The sequence below is a fragment of the Sparus aurata genome, chromosome 20, assembly GCF_900880675.1.
Source record: "Sparus aurata chromosome 20, fSpaAur1.1, whole genome shotgun sequence".
NCBI classification, from domain to species: Eukaryota; Metazoa; Chordata; class Actinopteri; order Spariformes; family Sparidae; genus Sparus; species Sparus aurata.
Window position 1 is genome coordinate 4,026,096 of NC_044206.1, and position 16,253 is coordinate 4,042,348.

General features: G+C 40.8%; 1 protein-coding gene across 1 annotated transcript in view; it reads left to right on the forward strand.

Annotated features, from left to right (window-relative positions):
• The window catches only part of dnah9 (dynein, axonemal, heavy chain 9), a 151,646-nt gene that overhangs the window by 133,806 nt on the left and 1,587 nt on the right, over window positions 1-16,253 (forward strand). Inside the window, exons 72-78 of the mRNA XM_030401440.1 lie at window positions 26-217; window positions 371-562; window positions 4,345-4,515; window positions 8,486-8,668; window positions 12,921-13,174; window positions 13,260-13,395; window positions 15,050-16,253. The exon at window positions 15,050-16,253 is cut by the window's right edge and continues 1,587 nt beyond it. Of these exons, the coding sequence (XP_030257300.1) occupies window positions 26-217; window positions 371-562; window positions 4,345-4,515; window positions 8,486-8,668; window positions 12,921-13,174; window positions 13,260-13,395; window positions 15,050-15,277 (1,356 nt within the window). The 3' untranslated portion in view covers window positions 15,278-16,253. The remainder of the gene's footprint in view (window positions 1-25; window positions 218-370; window positions 563-4,344; window positions 4,516-8,485; window positions 8,669-12,920; window positions 13,175-13,259; window positions 13,396-15,049) is intronic.

The window sequence follows — 16,253 nt, forward strand, 5'->3', positions numbered from 1 at the left end:
CTCTTTGTGCCTCTTTGTTTCCCAGGACACGTTGGACATGTGTGCACGTGAGAATGAGTTCAAGAGCATTTTGTTCGCCCTGTGCTACTTCCATGCAGTGGTAGCAGAGAGGAGGAAGTTTGGTCCTCAGGGCTGGAACAGATCATACCCCTTTAACACCGGAGACCTCACCATTTCTATCAATGTCCTCTACAATTACCTGGAAGCCAATCCTAAGGTAGATGTTTTTCTGTTTTTCTATTATTCCTACAAAGGATTACAAAGAGCACCGTGTGTAATCTTAATTGGAAATCTAAACACATGTGACCTCAGCTAAACACGGCAGGCCACCTTGCAGCAAAGCAACTTCCCCTCTGTCTTTGAATCCCAGGTGCCGTTTGATGACCTGCGCTACCTGTTTGGTGAGATCATGTACGGGGGTCACATCACGGACGACTGGGACCGACGTCTGTGTCGGACCTACCTGGAGGAGTATATCAAGCCGGAGATGATGGAGGGGGAGCTGTACCTAGCACCTGGCTTTCCCTTGCCTGGAAATATGGACTACAACAGCTACCACCAGGTGAGACAGTCAAGACAGATCATTTCTAGCCTTTAGATTACATGGAAAGTGTACTAAAGCCATTGCAGTAACACAAAGGCTACAGCAGGAAAGAAAAATCCAGTATATAGGGGGAATTCTGGCAATAAATACAATGTAACCCATGCTTACAATGCAAGAAAATAGTGTGATTACTTTAGGTGTTTACTAGGGGCAGCCAGAGCCCCAGAGGGACATATATGCGGTCTACAGCAGCTTAATGGTGGTTTAATATCGCAAAAATTGAATCATTATAATTAAAAGTTTGTTCACTATGTGCCATGTACAGTGTGGAGTTCTAGAATTCAATGCTAAATCAATAACAATAAAACTCTTCCCATATGGGTCCCTGGGACCTAACAGATTGTCGTTTCAGTTATATAAATATTTCTCCGAGGTGGCGCTGCTCTGTGGGTGGAAAGAGTTTGCCAGCAAGTCTGACTGGCAAACTTAGATGTTAGCAAACTGTGATTACAAAGTCATTAAGAGGGAAAGTTGAAAGGCATGAAAGTCAAATCAAGTGGAGCGGGATGAGTCATGGAACCCACAAAATGTTCATACACATGCACGAGCACATGGTGCGAAGCATAGATTTCATGCTAGTACCCATCTATCTGTCCTCTATCCAGTCACTGACTGAACTGAAGGTGGGTGAGCCTATCCCAGCATGCCTCAGGAGCACCAGCAAACAACATCAGTCCGTTTCAGAGCAACTTAGCATACATGCTTATGTGTGCTTCATGTATGCTTGGTGTGTGTGTATGGAACTGTATGAAACTGTGATCTTGGTCATGTGAGGCTGTCTGTGCATTTGTCCAGTGGTGGACAGTAACGGAGTAAATTTACTTGAGTACTGTACTCAAGTACATATCCAGAGGATTTGTACTTTACTTGAGTATTAGATTTCTTTGGTACTTATTACTCTTACTTGAATACATTTCCAAGACAAATATTTTTACTTTTACTCGAGTTAATTTCTAGGAAGGCTGAAAAGTACTCGTTACTTTCAGGTCTGCTCTTTTTTTTTTTTTTTTTTTTTCTAAAATACTATTGGACACAAGCTGTGTTTGTCAAAGAAGGAAACCTATCACAGTGCACGCTCTCCACTGGGATCTACGTAAAAGCGTAAATACGTCATCCCTCCTCATAAGGATACCACCAAAGTAGCCACGCTCTCGACTGCGTTTGTCAACACAAAACCGCGACAATGGCTGCATCAGATGTAGTTTTTTGTAAAGCAGTGATTCTCAACCAGTGGTCTGGGGACAACATTGGTCTTTTAGGGGGTTCCAGTTCCCAACTTAGCTAAATGATAGACAGTTAGTTGGACGGTGCAGGTTCATTTGGTTACAGTTTTAATGACTGTTAATAAACATCTGCATCTGCAGCATCTGCTGTCCTCCTGTGATCCATTCATTGTATTTGTTTTTATAGGTGTTTCTGCAGGCTTTATATAACATTGTGGTTCTAAAAGCAAGCACATCAGTGCAGGTGGTTTCAAAGAGTTAATTCTCATAAACAAGAGTTAAAAGGTCCTTAAATTCATTTAGAAAAAATTATAGTAATTCATTGATGTGAAAAATAAGAAATTTACTCTTACTCTTACTTTTACTTAAAGTAAATTTAAAAGCATGTACTTTTGGATACTTAAGTAACTTTAAAAGCAAGTACTTTTTTACTCTTACTTGAGTAACATGTCGACTGAGCTACTTTTACTTGTAACAGAGTAAATTTTGACCAGTAGTATTTGTACTCTTACTCAAGTACTGGGCTCGAGTACTCTGTCCATCTCTACATTTGTCTACAGTTAAATCAGTCAAAATCTGTTTGAATGTTTTTATCACATCTTCTCAACAGTTTGTTGTACTGTAGGTATTATTAATGGTATTCCAGAGTTTGTTGCTGGAAAATGGTCAAACTAAATGCTGATGGCTGTGGGTTAAGTCACTAACCTGAAGCACCAGTTGTTTTAAAGCAGCAGCCGTTTTGCTCCATGGTCGTCATACACAGCGGTGCCAGTAGTTCCTCAAAGGATGCTGATTGGTTTAACCACCATGTGTTCTGCCACTAGTGCATAGCTTGAAGCCCTGCGAGATGGATTTGCGAGATCACTCCATCATCTGATCAGCCGAATCCAGCTGCCTCTGTAATTGAGTCACTATGTCAGCCAGCGTCCAACACTGCCTATTTAATGTAGACGCAGGTATGACATTTGGCTTTGCACCTCTCTGGTGTGAACTCGCTCCAACAGCTCCAACCATGCCGCCCCAGTATTTAACCATTTAAAACAACATAAACAACATACACAAGCTCCATCCCCTGTGTGATCAGCATTAATAATGTTGACCTGATTAAACCTGACTTTGCTTTAAAGCACATTATATACGAGTCCTGACAGCTCCAGGTAGCATCAGGTCACTGCTTCACCTCATCTGTCATGTGCTGTTATTTATCACTGAACACAAACCTTGATTGACAGTGTGAAATGTTAAATGGGGTAGGTTGTTGTGTCAACTGCTGTTGAAGGCTCATATTTTGTATCAGCCTGAGAAATGAATAAAGAAGCAAAGCCATGCATGGACTGGCTGTTTTTTTAGGGGGGGGGGGGTGTAGATTTTATTTAAGCGTTTACGTTTTCAGAGCAGGACTTAAGAAAAACTGACAACTGCCAACGTTTTATGAAAAGGAGTAGAAAATGTGTTCTTGCACACAGTCAAGATTTCCCCCATGAGGTCCCTGAGGAGGCAGAGAGAGTGGGGAGTACAACTTGTATTCAGTTTTCCCTCAGTCTGGGTGCTGCTCAGCGGGCACATCCTGTCTGTCACAGTGGCTCCGGTGGGAAGGGCTGGAACGTTTTACATTTTGGCTGTCACCACACAGCCAAGCTGAGAGCTGAGTGGTTGAGATTTGGCCCAAGATCAGGGGCTGCAAAGGCCTGTGGGTCCCCAGGGGTCTGTTAGGCCATCGCCTCACTCACAACCATCTGGAGCAAACGGTTTATTTAGGAGTGGAGAAGGTTGGATAGGCACAAAGACGGAGGGTGATTCAGCAGTTTTACTCCTCTTTCAACAATATACAGGTGTACGCAATCAGCAAAAGTTAGCCAGCAAGCACAGAAGAGATCAAACAAGCCGACTACAAAGTGTTTCTGTATTAAAGGCCAATATATTTCCCATCAAAACTTTCATCAGGACATCATGATTAGAAGAGGGTTTTTCATTTAATGTACGTGCCCCACAAAGATCCACTAGAGCTTCCACTTTCATCTGCACCAACTTAAAAGCATATTGATAGTCATTATGGACCAGCAGATGGAAAACGCCACATTTCCTTCCCCTTGTTATGGTCATTAACCGTCTGTCAATTGATCCTGAGTGTTTGAATCTCACCCAGAAATATCTCGTCATTTATATGGTTCCATTCTTTCCCTTTGTCAGCAGTACTCTAGATGAAACACATGAGAGGGAAAACGACTTTGGTGCTTTTCTGGGAGGAAGCAGTTTAAGTTGTTAATCTTTATGGTGTTAATGTATAATAATCTAAGATAAGTTAGGTTTAGTGTTTAACTATTATCTTGTTCAGGTCAAACACTTGAAAAAGAAAGAAGAAACATCATTGGGACCATGTATCTCACACAAGGTTTTCACAGAATTTCAAACTTTCTTAAAATCCTGACATCAAAACAGAGATCAATAAATCTGCGTTTAGATTTCTGATGACATGAAGGTTGCAAACAGTTCTGACGTGATTTTCTTCTACTGCAGTACATCGACGACACGCTCCCAGCTGAGTCGCCCTACCTGTACGGCCTTCATCCCAACGCTGAGATTGGCTTCCTCACACAAACATCAGAGAAGCTCTTCCGCACAGTGCTGGAGATGCAGCCAAGAGATGGAGGAGGCGGTGAGGGCGGCGGGACGACGCGTGATGAAAAGGTAAAGACAATCCAAGATAGATGGATTGGCTCATACCAGAATACCCTTTGAATATTTTTCTTAGTTAATTAATGACTAATTTTTCCTATAACATGTCAGAAAATAGTGAAACATTCCCTTTGTAATTTTTCCACGGCCAGAGGCCATGCATTTCAGTGCTGTTAGTCAATTGAAAGAAAATTATTAATTAAAATATTTGAATCATCAACCAATCGTTTTGACCATCCTTTAAGTAAAATCAACTTGTTCCAGGTCTTAAAGGAGAGGATTGGCTGCTTTGCTTTGTTATTTAGTGATACTAAATGAAGAGTGTCTGAGTTTTGGACAAGAGGAGAAATTTGAAGACACTGTGGGCTCTGGGAAATTGTGATGAACATTATATTAATTTTAATTAGCTATGATTAATCAATCAACAGAGAAAATGACCAGTGCATTAATCGATCATAAACATATTTGTCAGTTGCAGCCTGAATGCAATAAGGTGTCTTGACAGTTTAACCTTTTACATTTTCCCCTTATTCCTCTGAGCAGCCTTCAGGTTTTGATGTTCATCTAATTATTCACTGTACCACATAAATAGTGTAGTAGCAGCTTGTTCCAGCTCCTCATTGATGCTATACAGTATGACCTGGGTAGGATTGTTGAAATACTTACAATATATATTCCTAATGACAATATTGCATGGAAGAAAAGAGAGCAGAGCACTTTAAAAGTCTTTGAAATGTAGCGATATTATTTACTTATGATTTTATTTCATGAAACAAATATGGCAAAAAAACAGCATGGGTTTGTGATGACAAACCATGCATTTGACCTAAAGTTATAATTCTAATGATAGTTTGAAAAGGTCAGAAGTGAAGCCTTCAACATGGGAGATATCCTGAGCAGATATGTAAACTGAAGCCTTTCACAAAGTCGCCTGTCTCACTAAACTCTGGGCCAGAGGGCCAAATCTTAAATGCGTGATGGCAACAGGTGACATTTTCTGTAGCTGCTGCACACTGAATTGAAAATGAATTTGCAGACAGGGGTGGCATTTTCTGGTGCATTTCCTGGTTCAATACTGCTCTGAAAAGAAGCTTATTTGAGTGTAAAACTCAAACAAATAATTCTGTCGGAGAGCGCAGCCCCGCGCAGCCCCTCAATGGAGCAAGTGTCACTTTTTTAATACCATAAATAAGGGTCTTGGTTGACTGAGTGTTAGCTTTGTTAAAAAGTCATTTATGCTTATTGGTGCTTGAAACTAGCAGCAAAATGTAAGTCAGGCTTTTTAAATAACTTTTATCAGCTTGATTTCTCCTCTAAAATCTCTTCTTTTTTGAAAAGGGCATGTCTAGTTACATGCTTGTGAATGATACAGTGTTTTTTGGTGCAAATTAAAATACTATAAATCCTTAATGAGCACATTTGTTCAGTGCAAAACATTGTACATTATGCGTAATAAGGTTAGATTTTGACAACATTTCTTCAGGTTTAGCCCAGTGTGCTTCCCTCATGTTGTAGCGTTACATTCCGCTCACAGTGGTAATCATCCATTTTTTCTGAAAGACAAATACCCTTTAAATGTCTGACAAACCAAACTGTCATTTAAACACTCTCACAGCTGTGCGGAACCATCTGGATGAAAAATACTTTTTCCACTGCACAATAGAAACTGATTTTTAACCTGTTACTCAAGCTGTGACTCCTCCTGTCCTGCAACCATCTTTGTGTGGATGATGGTCTAATTGTAAAGTGCAGTCCATGTGATAATGTGATAAATATAACACTTGCTGCAAATGCAAATTGGCTTTGATGCTGTTCACAGGGCAGCGGTAAAGAGGAACTGGCAGGGGGAAACTGAGTCTCACTGGCAGATTGACAGTTTAAATTGATTACATTTTGTTTATTACATTGTGCGCTGCTCTTAATGTGCAGTTAAAATCTGAGCTCTGATCTTTTCTGTCTTAAGTATCTGTAATGTTCTCCAGTCAGCATAAATCCTTTAAAGGTCCAGTTTGTAGGATGGCATCTAGCAGTGAGACTGCAACCAGCTGAACAGTCCTCGTCTCCTCCCTCCTCCCCGGCTATGGCGACTAAAATAACTTTTTTATAGCAAATGTTTTTTTGTCCGTAATGTAGAAACATGGTGAACTAATTGACACCCAGAAATCTGTCTATGACAGTAAACACCAGAAGAGCAGTCAGCTAGCTTTTTGAAATGTAAATGATCGAGGACCATAATTTCTAGATAACATTAATGCTTACACATGATTTTTCTCTCAGCACAAATGATGGGTTGGGTCCTGTTTTTAATGCCATACTGTAAAACACATTGAGCGGCATTTTATCAATGAAAGGTGCTTTATATCATTAAGTGCTGCAACAACCTGAGTGGACACATGTTCAGTTTAGTTTAGTTCAGATCAGTTTAGTTTAGTTTAGTTAGTTTAGTTAGTTCAGATCAGTTTAGTTTAGTTTAGTTTAGTTTAGTTCAGATCAGTTTAGTTAGTTAGTAGTTAGTTTAGTTTAGTTTAGTTCAGATCAGTTTAGTTTAGTTTAGTTTAGTTTAGTTTAGTTTAGTTTAGTTCAGATCAGTTTAGTTTAGTTTAGTTTAGTTCAGATCAGTTTAGTTTAGTTTAGTTTAGTTTAGTTTAGTTTAGTTCAGATCAGTTTAGTTTAGATAGTTTAGTTTAGATCAGTTTAGTTTAGTTTAGTTTAGATCAGTTTAGTTTAGTTTAGTTTAGATCAGTTTAGTTTAGTTTAGTTTAGATCAGTTTAGTTTAGTTTAGTTTAGATCAGTTTAGTTTAGTTTAGTTTAGTTTATTTAGTGTGAGAGTTTGGTCCATTTCTGACTCATCCATCTATATGATATGTTTTATACATGTGCTGCTCTGTGTCTGTGAACATCACAGTTTTCTGTTTGCACTTTTGTTTTCTGTGAATTATAATCATGGACAAGTTTTCAAACCAGTTGTCCTCTCATTAGTTGCATTCATGCTCAGTCCAAGATAGACTCTTCACAATAAGTCACTGGATCAAGCTAGACTAGAAGGAAAAGTTTCCAACTTAAGTCAGACTTACTTTAGTAGGGTGATGTCTACATCCCCCATGTCTCTGTCTCCGCACCACATGTCCATAACTTAGTTGTGTTCAGTTTGAAACTGGCCAGCTTTATTGAGTACGCTAAGCCAAAATAAAAGAAACACTGGCGTCAACAATTAACCCCATCTTTTATCAACCGGCCTAGCCAGGGATTGCGGTGCGTCTGTGTGTGTGTGTGTGTGTGTGTGTGTGTGTGTGTGTGTGTGTGTCTGTGTGTGTGTGTGTGTGTGTGTGTGTGTGTGTGTGTGTGTCTGTGTGTGTGTGTGTGTGTTTCCACAATGTATTATGATGTGTGACCTTTCCGGCTCACAAGCCTGGATACTCCTGTCTTAACAGATGACAGCCATGCAGAGTTTACCAACGAGGCTCACTTTGTATTCAGTGTGCTCAGTCGCTGCCAAACTCACATCAGATATTTGAACTGAAAAATCCATAGATATGATGACCTCATATCCTTTGTTCGGCACCTAATCCGTTGATTGATCGCTAATGCTGGTTGCCTTGGGAAAATGTTGACACAGACGTTAGCTTTCATCACTTACCCACAAAAATATGATGTGAGCATTGATTTTCTGGAGGGATTAGACTGTTATCGAAAACAAAGAGCTGCCTTGCAAAATATATCTCCATGAATATTTATGAAACTGTCTGTTTCAAACTGTAACAGTTTCTCAGGCTGTCAGCGTTGGCAGTTCTGAGTTATTCTGACACAGATAACCCCAATCACTCGTGAGTCTTTATTTTCAATGAGCATTCTCTCCCTTTTGTGTTTGTTGCCTGTGGTATCTTAGACTGTAACAGTAGAATGGATCAAACAATATATTCTACTGCCAGCTCAATCAATCACACATAGACACACTTGTTTGTTCGTTCAATTAATTACCAGGTGCGAGCGGTGCTGGAGGAGATCATGGAGAAGCTCCCGGAAGAGTTCAACATGGCCGAGCTGCTGGGGAAGGCGGAGGAGAGGACTCCGTACCAGGTGGTGGCGCTGCAGGAGTGTGAGCGCATGAACCTCCTCACACAGGAGATCAGACGCTCCCTCCGAGAGCTCAGCCTGGGACTCAAGGTGAGGAGGCTGGAGTGTGCGCCAAAGTTCTCCCATTGGTTCATTTATTAACTGTTTGAGGCGCAACAAGGTAAAATTAGTAAACATCTCACAAAAGAGGAAAGGTGAGAGAAAGATCTGTCATATGAATTGAAAATAATGTTGCAGATCTTGTCTTCTTCCAATCTCATGATCATCTCAAGGTGTGACCTCTTATTAGGGGCCCAACCTCTGACCTGTTGTATAAGAATATGGTTCAGTTGCTGATATGTATATATATATATATATCTATCATATATATATATATATATATATATATATATATATATATATATATATATATATATATATATATATATATATATATATATATATATATATATATATAGATAGATAGATAGATAGATAGATAGATATAGATATATGTGTATATCTCTCTCTCTATATATATATATATATAGCCCTGACACTGATATATTACTTTCAATCAACCAAGCTCAGTTACAGATTCTGTCTGAAGTATTTTGTGGCTCCAGAGGAAGCTGCATGTAATCTGATCATTAATTTCCTCCAGTTATGTCATTCAGTGGCTAAGTTGTATTGTGGGTACCAGTTTTGAAATGAAGTTGTCATGATTCTGGTTGTGCCCCTGTGGTTTCCTGTTTTATTTTAAAAGTTTCACCCTCATGTTTTGCTTTTCATTCCCTCCTATTGTTTGAATTCCTGCCCTTTTTCTGTGCCCACCTGTGTCTGTAAGTAGCTCTCGACTATCCTGTCAACACAGTATATAGTCTGTGTGCTCCCTCGCACTTCTTCATTTTTAGATTCTTTGTTTTTTGGATGTTCAGCTTTTGGTCATTTAAGCTCACTATTAGCTCCTTGTCCTGCCTACCTGTACCCTGTCCTGGTGTCCGCTTTTGGGTCCAACTTAACAACCACCTCCTAACTGTAACATAAACAAGAATGTGTGGTATTGAATAGGGGACATCCCTGCTTTTAATCATTTGTTTATAGACTGTCCAGAATAAGTCCAACAGTGTTTATAGGATGTGTAATGTCAGACCAGTGGATTGCTTTTCAAAACCTGGTGCCTACATTACCCACAATGCAACTCAGCCACTGAGTCACATCACTGGAGCCAGTTTATCAGATGACATGCAGCTTCCTCTGGAGCCACAAAAGGCTTTATACTACTTTGTTCACAGTCGTACCCCCCAGCCCCTGTAAACACACTTCAGTGTGAGAAGTTGTGGGGCGAAACTTTAATGGGAGAGGGTACAACTGGTTTCACAACTTTGCAGTAGTCACAGATATTTTTCTTCTTCTCTACTGTAATGTAACAACGCAACATCCTAACATACCCCTTTTCTGGCTCTATGCTTACGCACATCATGTTATGCCTCTTACTGATGGTATCTCATCATTTCCTGAAGGTTAAAAGGCCATCAGGAACCATGGGTTAAACCACAGAGGAGCACAGTGACTACTTCCCCCCGTAGTAACATAAATCCTCCCACCTCAAATCCCCCTCAGGTGTCCATAGATGAGCAGGTTCAGCAAGAATGGCGTTGCGAGCTTAATACCTTAAACATAAATCAAATAAACTTTTAGTCATCTGTCCCTCTGAATCCACCGCAGAACCTCAACACCTACGATTCACACGTCATTGGCTCGGCTGCTGTTGACTCTGACATGCTGCTGCATTAGTATTCCTGCATAACTAAACCTTTTTTCTCAGCTGTTTGTCAGAAGCCCAGTCTTCAGAATGACTCAGAGATCTGGCTTACAGAGGAGCAGAATGGAATGAGACGTCTGCGCTCTGTGTGTCAAGACTAACTGAATCATGTGTTAACAACAAACGAAAAGGGAAAGAAGGGAGGAAAAATGTGTGAAAGCGTTTGTCGAGAGTTATGAGGCTTCGATCTCCCGACACTACAAGCCTCAATAAATCGGCTCAGTGATTTAAAAGCCATGTAGACCATTGTACCAGCAAATGGAATCATATTTCGTCTTTATAGTGGAATAAATAGGAACTATCAGGATGCTAGCCTTGGTGAGATGGTGCAGCTTCATAGTGCCACAGTGTCAAAAGTGACGGATCAGGATTACTCAGAGGACTGTTGTGAGGGTGAAAGGTTCCCGGTAAATGCACAGATGTAGATCAATCTGCAGAACCTTATCAGCCTCATAACAAATGGTTATGACTGTCACATATGGGTATCTATACATCAGCAATACATCAGCTGCAGTCTCAGTGGTGAAGCAACACACTGCTTTCACTGCTATTCTGTCTCATTAATCCACAGAGCCATCTTCTCTTGGCTATCGTACAGCATGTTTCCTTATCTGGTACGGTGTGCTTGTCTTCATGTTTATGTATGCATCAGTAGTTTCTGAGGGCTTGTTACCGTTCCACACCTTTTTTTTTGCGGCTGGGAGGTGTCACCTCTAATGTTTAGCTGCTGAGACAAACGGGAAGTGACACACTGAACTCCCGGTTCCTTTCTGTAATGAAAATTCACAAACCAACCAAGAACTTTTCTGTACAAAAGAGGCAGCAGCATCTGTCAACACTGAGAATAGCCGTCCTAATTAAAACAGCTATTATCCAGATGATCAGAAAGAGGATAAAAGCCAGAGTATACAAAAGATTTCTCTAATATCCACAAGCAGTCTGTTCATCAAAGCACAGCAAACACTGTAGAATTCAAATTATAGCAGTAATAAAATTTATTTCTGTCTGAGATGAAATTGAATCTTGTATTTCTGCTACAGCACACAGATCTTTCAATTACACACCCTGTGCTCGCCTCTGAGCAAAAGATAAGTACCCAAAAGGGTGAAATGTTAATTTTATAGTCAGACAGCAACGATGACACAACACAAAAACAGCTGCGGTCTTTGTACCACGACCCACATTAGCTTTTTTAGCCATGGTATTCTTATCTACAAACATGAGGCGTTTCAGAGGATGCCAAGTTCAAACTCTGTCCTTGGGAGGTACAACTACATTCAATTAGCAACTGGCAGAACAACGCTCGTGCCTACATCACCAGCTCAGACAGGCTCTGCTGATTATACATCGCTGTAACCTGTTGATTGACAAAGTAATCTCAACCCAGAGCCCAATGAGTAAGACTTTAAAACATTACCTCTCCTGTGAGCATTTCTGCCTGAGTCATGAAGATTGATCATTTCATCCACAGTGGTGGTTGTTTAACAATCACAACAAGAAATTACATACCGTGCATTTAAAGAGCATTTTTACTTGACAATAAACATCATGATACATTTTTCAATTGATGTTTTTTGTTTTTTGAGCTATGTTTTTTTTTTTTGCTTGAAACATCTGACAGGCCGAATTGAACCTCGCAGCCAGCCACTTGTGGCTCTCGGGCCTCACATTGGTCAGCCCTGACACTGACAGATGTCATCAATAGATACACTTGCTAATGTCAATGTTATGTATATTTTTTTTAAATGAAGCAGACAAAAAATATTAATTGTTATTTAAATGCGGCACTATCTTTATTTATAAAAAGGGAAAAGCACACACAAGTCACAAGTGGGGTCGCCCCACCATTTTTAAACAGCTGAATTTCACATTCCAGCAAAATTACTCCCAATAAGTGGATTTGCTCACATTTACTGATCATTTTTTACATCAAATTTAACTCTGTTGAACCATCCGGACACCTTTGAGGAATCAGAAAACTGGAGCCAAAAACACAAGAAGCTATTGTGGCTCAGCCCTGTGATTCCTTTAGCTTAGCCTAGTGCTAGCATGTTCCTGGCTGGCTTTTATGTTAGCAGTTCATTAGCTAGCCCTGAATTACTACTTTGCCAAATTTCTACCACTGTCTGTTTAATGGGGACACAGCTGTTTCTGGTTAAAAAAAACTAAAGATTTGACTTTTTAACAAAAAGGTTTCTCTCTGCATTGTTTGATATCCCAAAAGATTACACTGCAGCCCCTGTTGTGGCTGCCAGATGAGGCGATCAACAGGACTGATTACAAAACTTGTTTATACCTACCTTAGTCATTCATAGACCAAATATGTAAACATAGGAATTATGTTTCAAAATAGTGTAATTCGCCCTTAAATTAGATATACTGATTTACTCCAAATATATTTTATTTCTTCCTGTCAGTAATACAAACGTTAACAATTAATTTAAAAAAAGATTGCTTTGAAAATAATGTTTGACAACAATATGGATGATTTCAGTTGGAAATGAAATGTTCCCCCTTCCTGTGGCCTGCATCCTTCAGGGAGAGCTGACAATGACCAGTGACATGGAGAACCTTCAGAATGCCATCTTCCTGGACATGGTGCCAGACAGCTGGACCAAGCGGGCGTACCCCTCCATGTCTGGCCTGGCCCTGTGGTTCACTGACCTGCTGGTCAGGATCAAGGAGCTGGAAAACTGGTCAGCGGACTTCGCCTTGCCCTCTGTAGTGTGGCTGGCTGGCTTCTTCAACCCACAGTCCTTCCTCACAGCCATCATGCAGACTATGGCTCGAAGGTTGGTATGGTTGGTGTGCATTATAACATGAGGGCTGGAATGGGATCGAGAGAACGTGGTTTCACACAGTGTGTTTGAATGGCAGGAACGAGTGGCCCCTGGACCGCATGTCTCTGCAGTGTGACGTCACCAAGAAGAACCGCGAGGACTTCAGTGTTCCACCACGTGAAGGGGCCTACGTACATGGGCTGTACATGGAGGGTGCACGCTGGGACACACAGGTACATGAGTCATTTATTTTTTTATTTGGCTGACTTCATACAGAAGTAGCAAATAGCTGAGCTGACATGTAGTCTCCAGGGAAGGCGTGGATACAAAATCAAAAACAGCACACTTTGATTCGCAAGCATCTCACGCAGAACATTCCTGTACACACACTGCTTCCGATGATGGATTATGGATTGTAGAAACATGTGAACATAAGGTGAGCTCACCTCAAAATGTATCTTTGAATTGAGTCAAGGAGGGTAACTTTGATATTTTTGCCCCTGAAGGGCCTCCAAGTTCCCTTTGTGGTTTAATTTTCTGCTTTGCATCCTGCTTGCGTTCAGCTCTGGGAGCGCAGTGCATTACTTAGCTTCCCAGGGCTCTATCTATCTACATACACACAGCTACTGTATATGCGCCCAGCTTTCAAGGAGCATCCCTGTAGACTTCTTAATTAGGGAATGTGCAGAGTGTGCACTTGAACACTTAGATCGCCCTTTAGAGGAGTGGTTCCTTTTTTCTTCATTAAAGTTGGAGACGCAGGCAAATAGACAGGCGGACAGACGGGCCGGGCGGCTTCTTCTCACGACTCCTCCGCTCTCCTCCACCTCCTCCTCCTCCTCTTACTCTCCTCCTGTCCTCCTCTCAGCCCCAAGGCCAGTCCTGTGCCACTGGCCGTGAGTAGCAGAGAGTGAATAGGAGAGAAAGCAGCGCTCCATCTGGACGCAGCTCTGTGCAGCAGTAAAAGTCAAAGATTTATGATAAACTTACTCATCTATATTAATGAAGCTTGCATTTTATTCAGAGGGGCTCAGACATCAAAGACAGCGCGATGGTGTGTATGATAAACACCTTGTGCGCTGAATAGATATTATAGAAATGCAGACATTACACAGGGGAAGCTTGTGTGTTCACGTGACGGACATAATTTAATGTTGATGAATATTCTCTCCTAGCACGTTGTGAGATTATACAATAAAGACAGATATCCGTTGCCGTAGTAACGGTGTATTTACAGCATCATTAAACAAAACCACATTGAATCACATTGAGCCCACACGGCCCGCTTTAACCTACCCATCATTAGTATTTACACAAACAGACACAAAGTTATTGGTATTTAATGCCTCTTTAAAGTTTACAGCAAATGCCGACGCAATTAGGGCTGTGTCCTCTGAGCTTTCCAAAGTCGTCAGGATTTACATTCATTCCTGAAAGTCACTGTGCATGCATGGTGAAACTTCTGTTTGTGAGGCACTAAGTGTAGGAGGATTAATTAATGAGACAGACCACTCTGTTTCAGTGTGTTTATAGAGTGTGTATTCTAAGGCAGGGCAGCATGACTTCAACTCAAACTCCGCTGACTTTCACCACTTTTCAAGGGTGCCACAACATTGTGTTCTCCAAACTGGAAATATAACGCAATGGTGCAGACCCAAGATTAGTCAAACATCTATTTTTCCCTTCCTACAAAAGAATGTTATTAATTGCAGCTTCAATGACAAGTACAGAGTGTGGATGAAGTTTTCACTGCACCTCAAACTAATTTATAACTTCCTTCAGCTCTGTGAAATGTTTCTGTCTGTGGTTGACTGGCTTGTCATCCCCCCACACTCCTCCCTCCTTCCTCCTCTCTCCTCTCCACCCCGAACTGTCGTTCTCTTTCAGACTGGCATGATTGTAGATGCCCGCCTCAAAGAGCTCACCCCGACCATGCCGGTCATCTTCATCAGAGCCATTCCTGTGGACAAGCAGGAGAACAGGAATGTGTACCAGTGTCCTGTCTATAAGACCCGCCAGAGGGGACCCACATATGTTTGGACCTTCAACCTGAAGACCAAAGAAAATCCCTCCAAGTGGACTTTAGCTGGAGTGGCCTTGCTTCTGCAGATCTAGCAGGACATTGTGCTTTAGTGTAATAGTTATGGTGCCAACAGGGTTAGATTTGTAAGAAGAGATAACACAGTCTTCCTCTTCCAAACAAAAAGGTTAGTTCAGAAGGAACACAACACATCCTCGCTCAATTCAGTGCTCTCAGGGCTTTTAATACTTGCTTGGTCTGATTGGACCACAAGCTTATGCTGTCTACTGTTAGCTAATGTTAGCCATAGATACTGCTGTGTGACTGACTGATTACTAAGTCAGTTTACCTTCTTCCTAAGTTTTAGCATGTCACAGATAAACTTTTCATGGGGTTCAGCACAAGATTAAAACACAACATAGTACTTTACATATTTTACATACATATTGTTCTAACATTAATGATACATTCTATACAATATATTGAGGAGACACGTTTGTTGTAGTGCCTGTCTATTTGGGACCCCAGGCAAGGGTCACATTACAGTCCAGACTCCCTAGCTGGCTTTTTTTTACTTGTACTTTAAGAAGGTAGTCATTGCATTTAACATTACTGCATTTTTCTTACATTTTTAAAACTTAAATCAATGCAAAACACAACTACCATAAATACTAGAATGGCACTAAGTGGAGCAAACCATCCATAACTGCTTAACCATTTAAGCTCACCAGATCTGTAACAGCCGACAACTAAGACAACGAGACAGACAGATGGAAACATTATCTCCGTTGGGCTGTGGAGAATGATACATCTTTATTAGGACCTGCGTCAACTGTTGCTCACTCGTAGAAACCAGCCACAGAAATAAACCAGATTTTTCTTTTTTTTTTTCATTGAGATCTATACATTATTGTCTGAAAAATTAACAAGATCTCTCAATGTTAAGGGAAGTCCGCAAAAATTCCTGGATCCATCCCTCAGTTCAGGTTTCAGAAGTTATTGGGGTCTGTTCTGGCAGAGATCCATCCTCCACCCAAGTATCGTAGTTTAATAGTTTTTGTGTAATCCTGC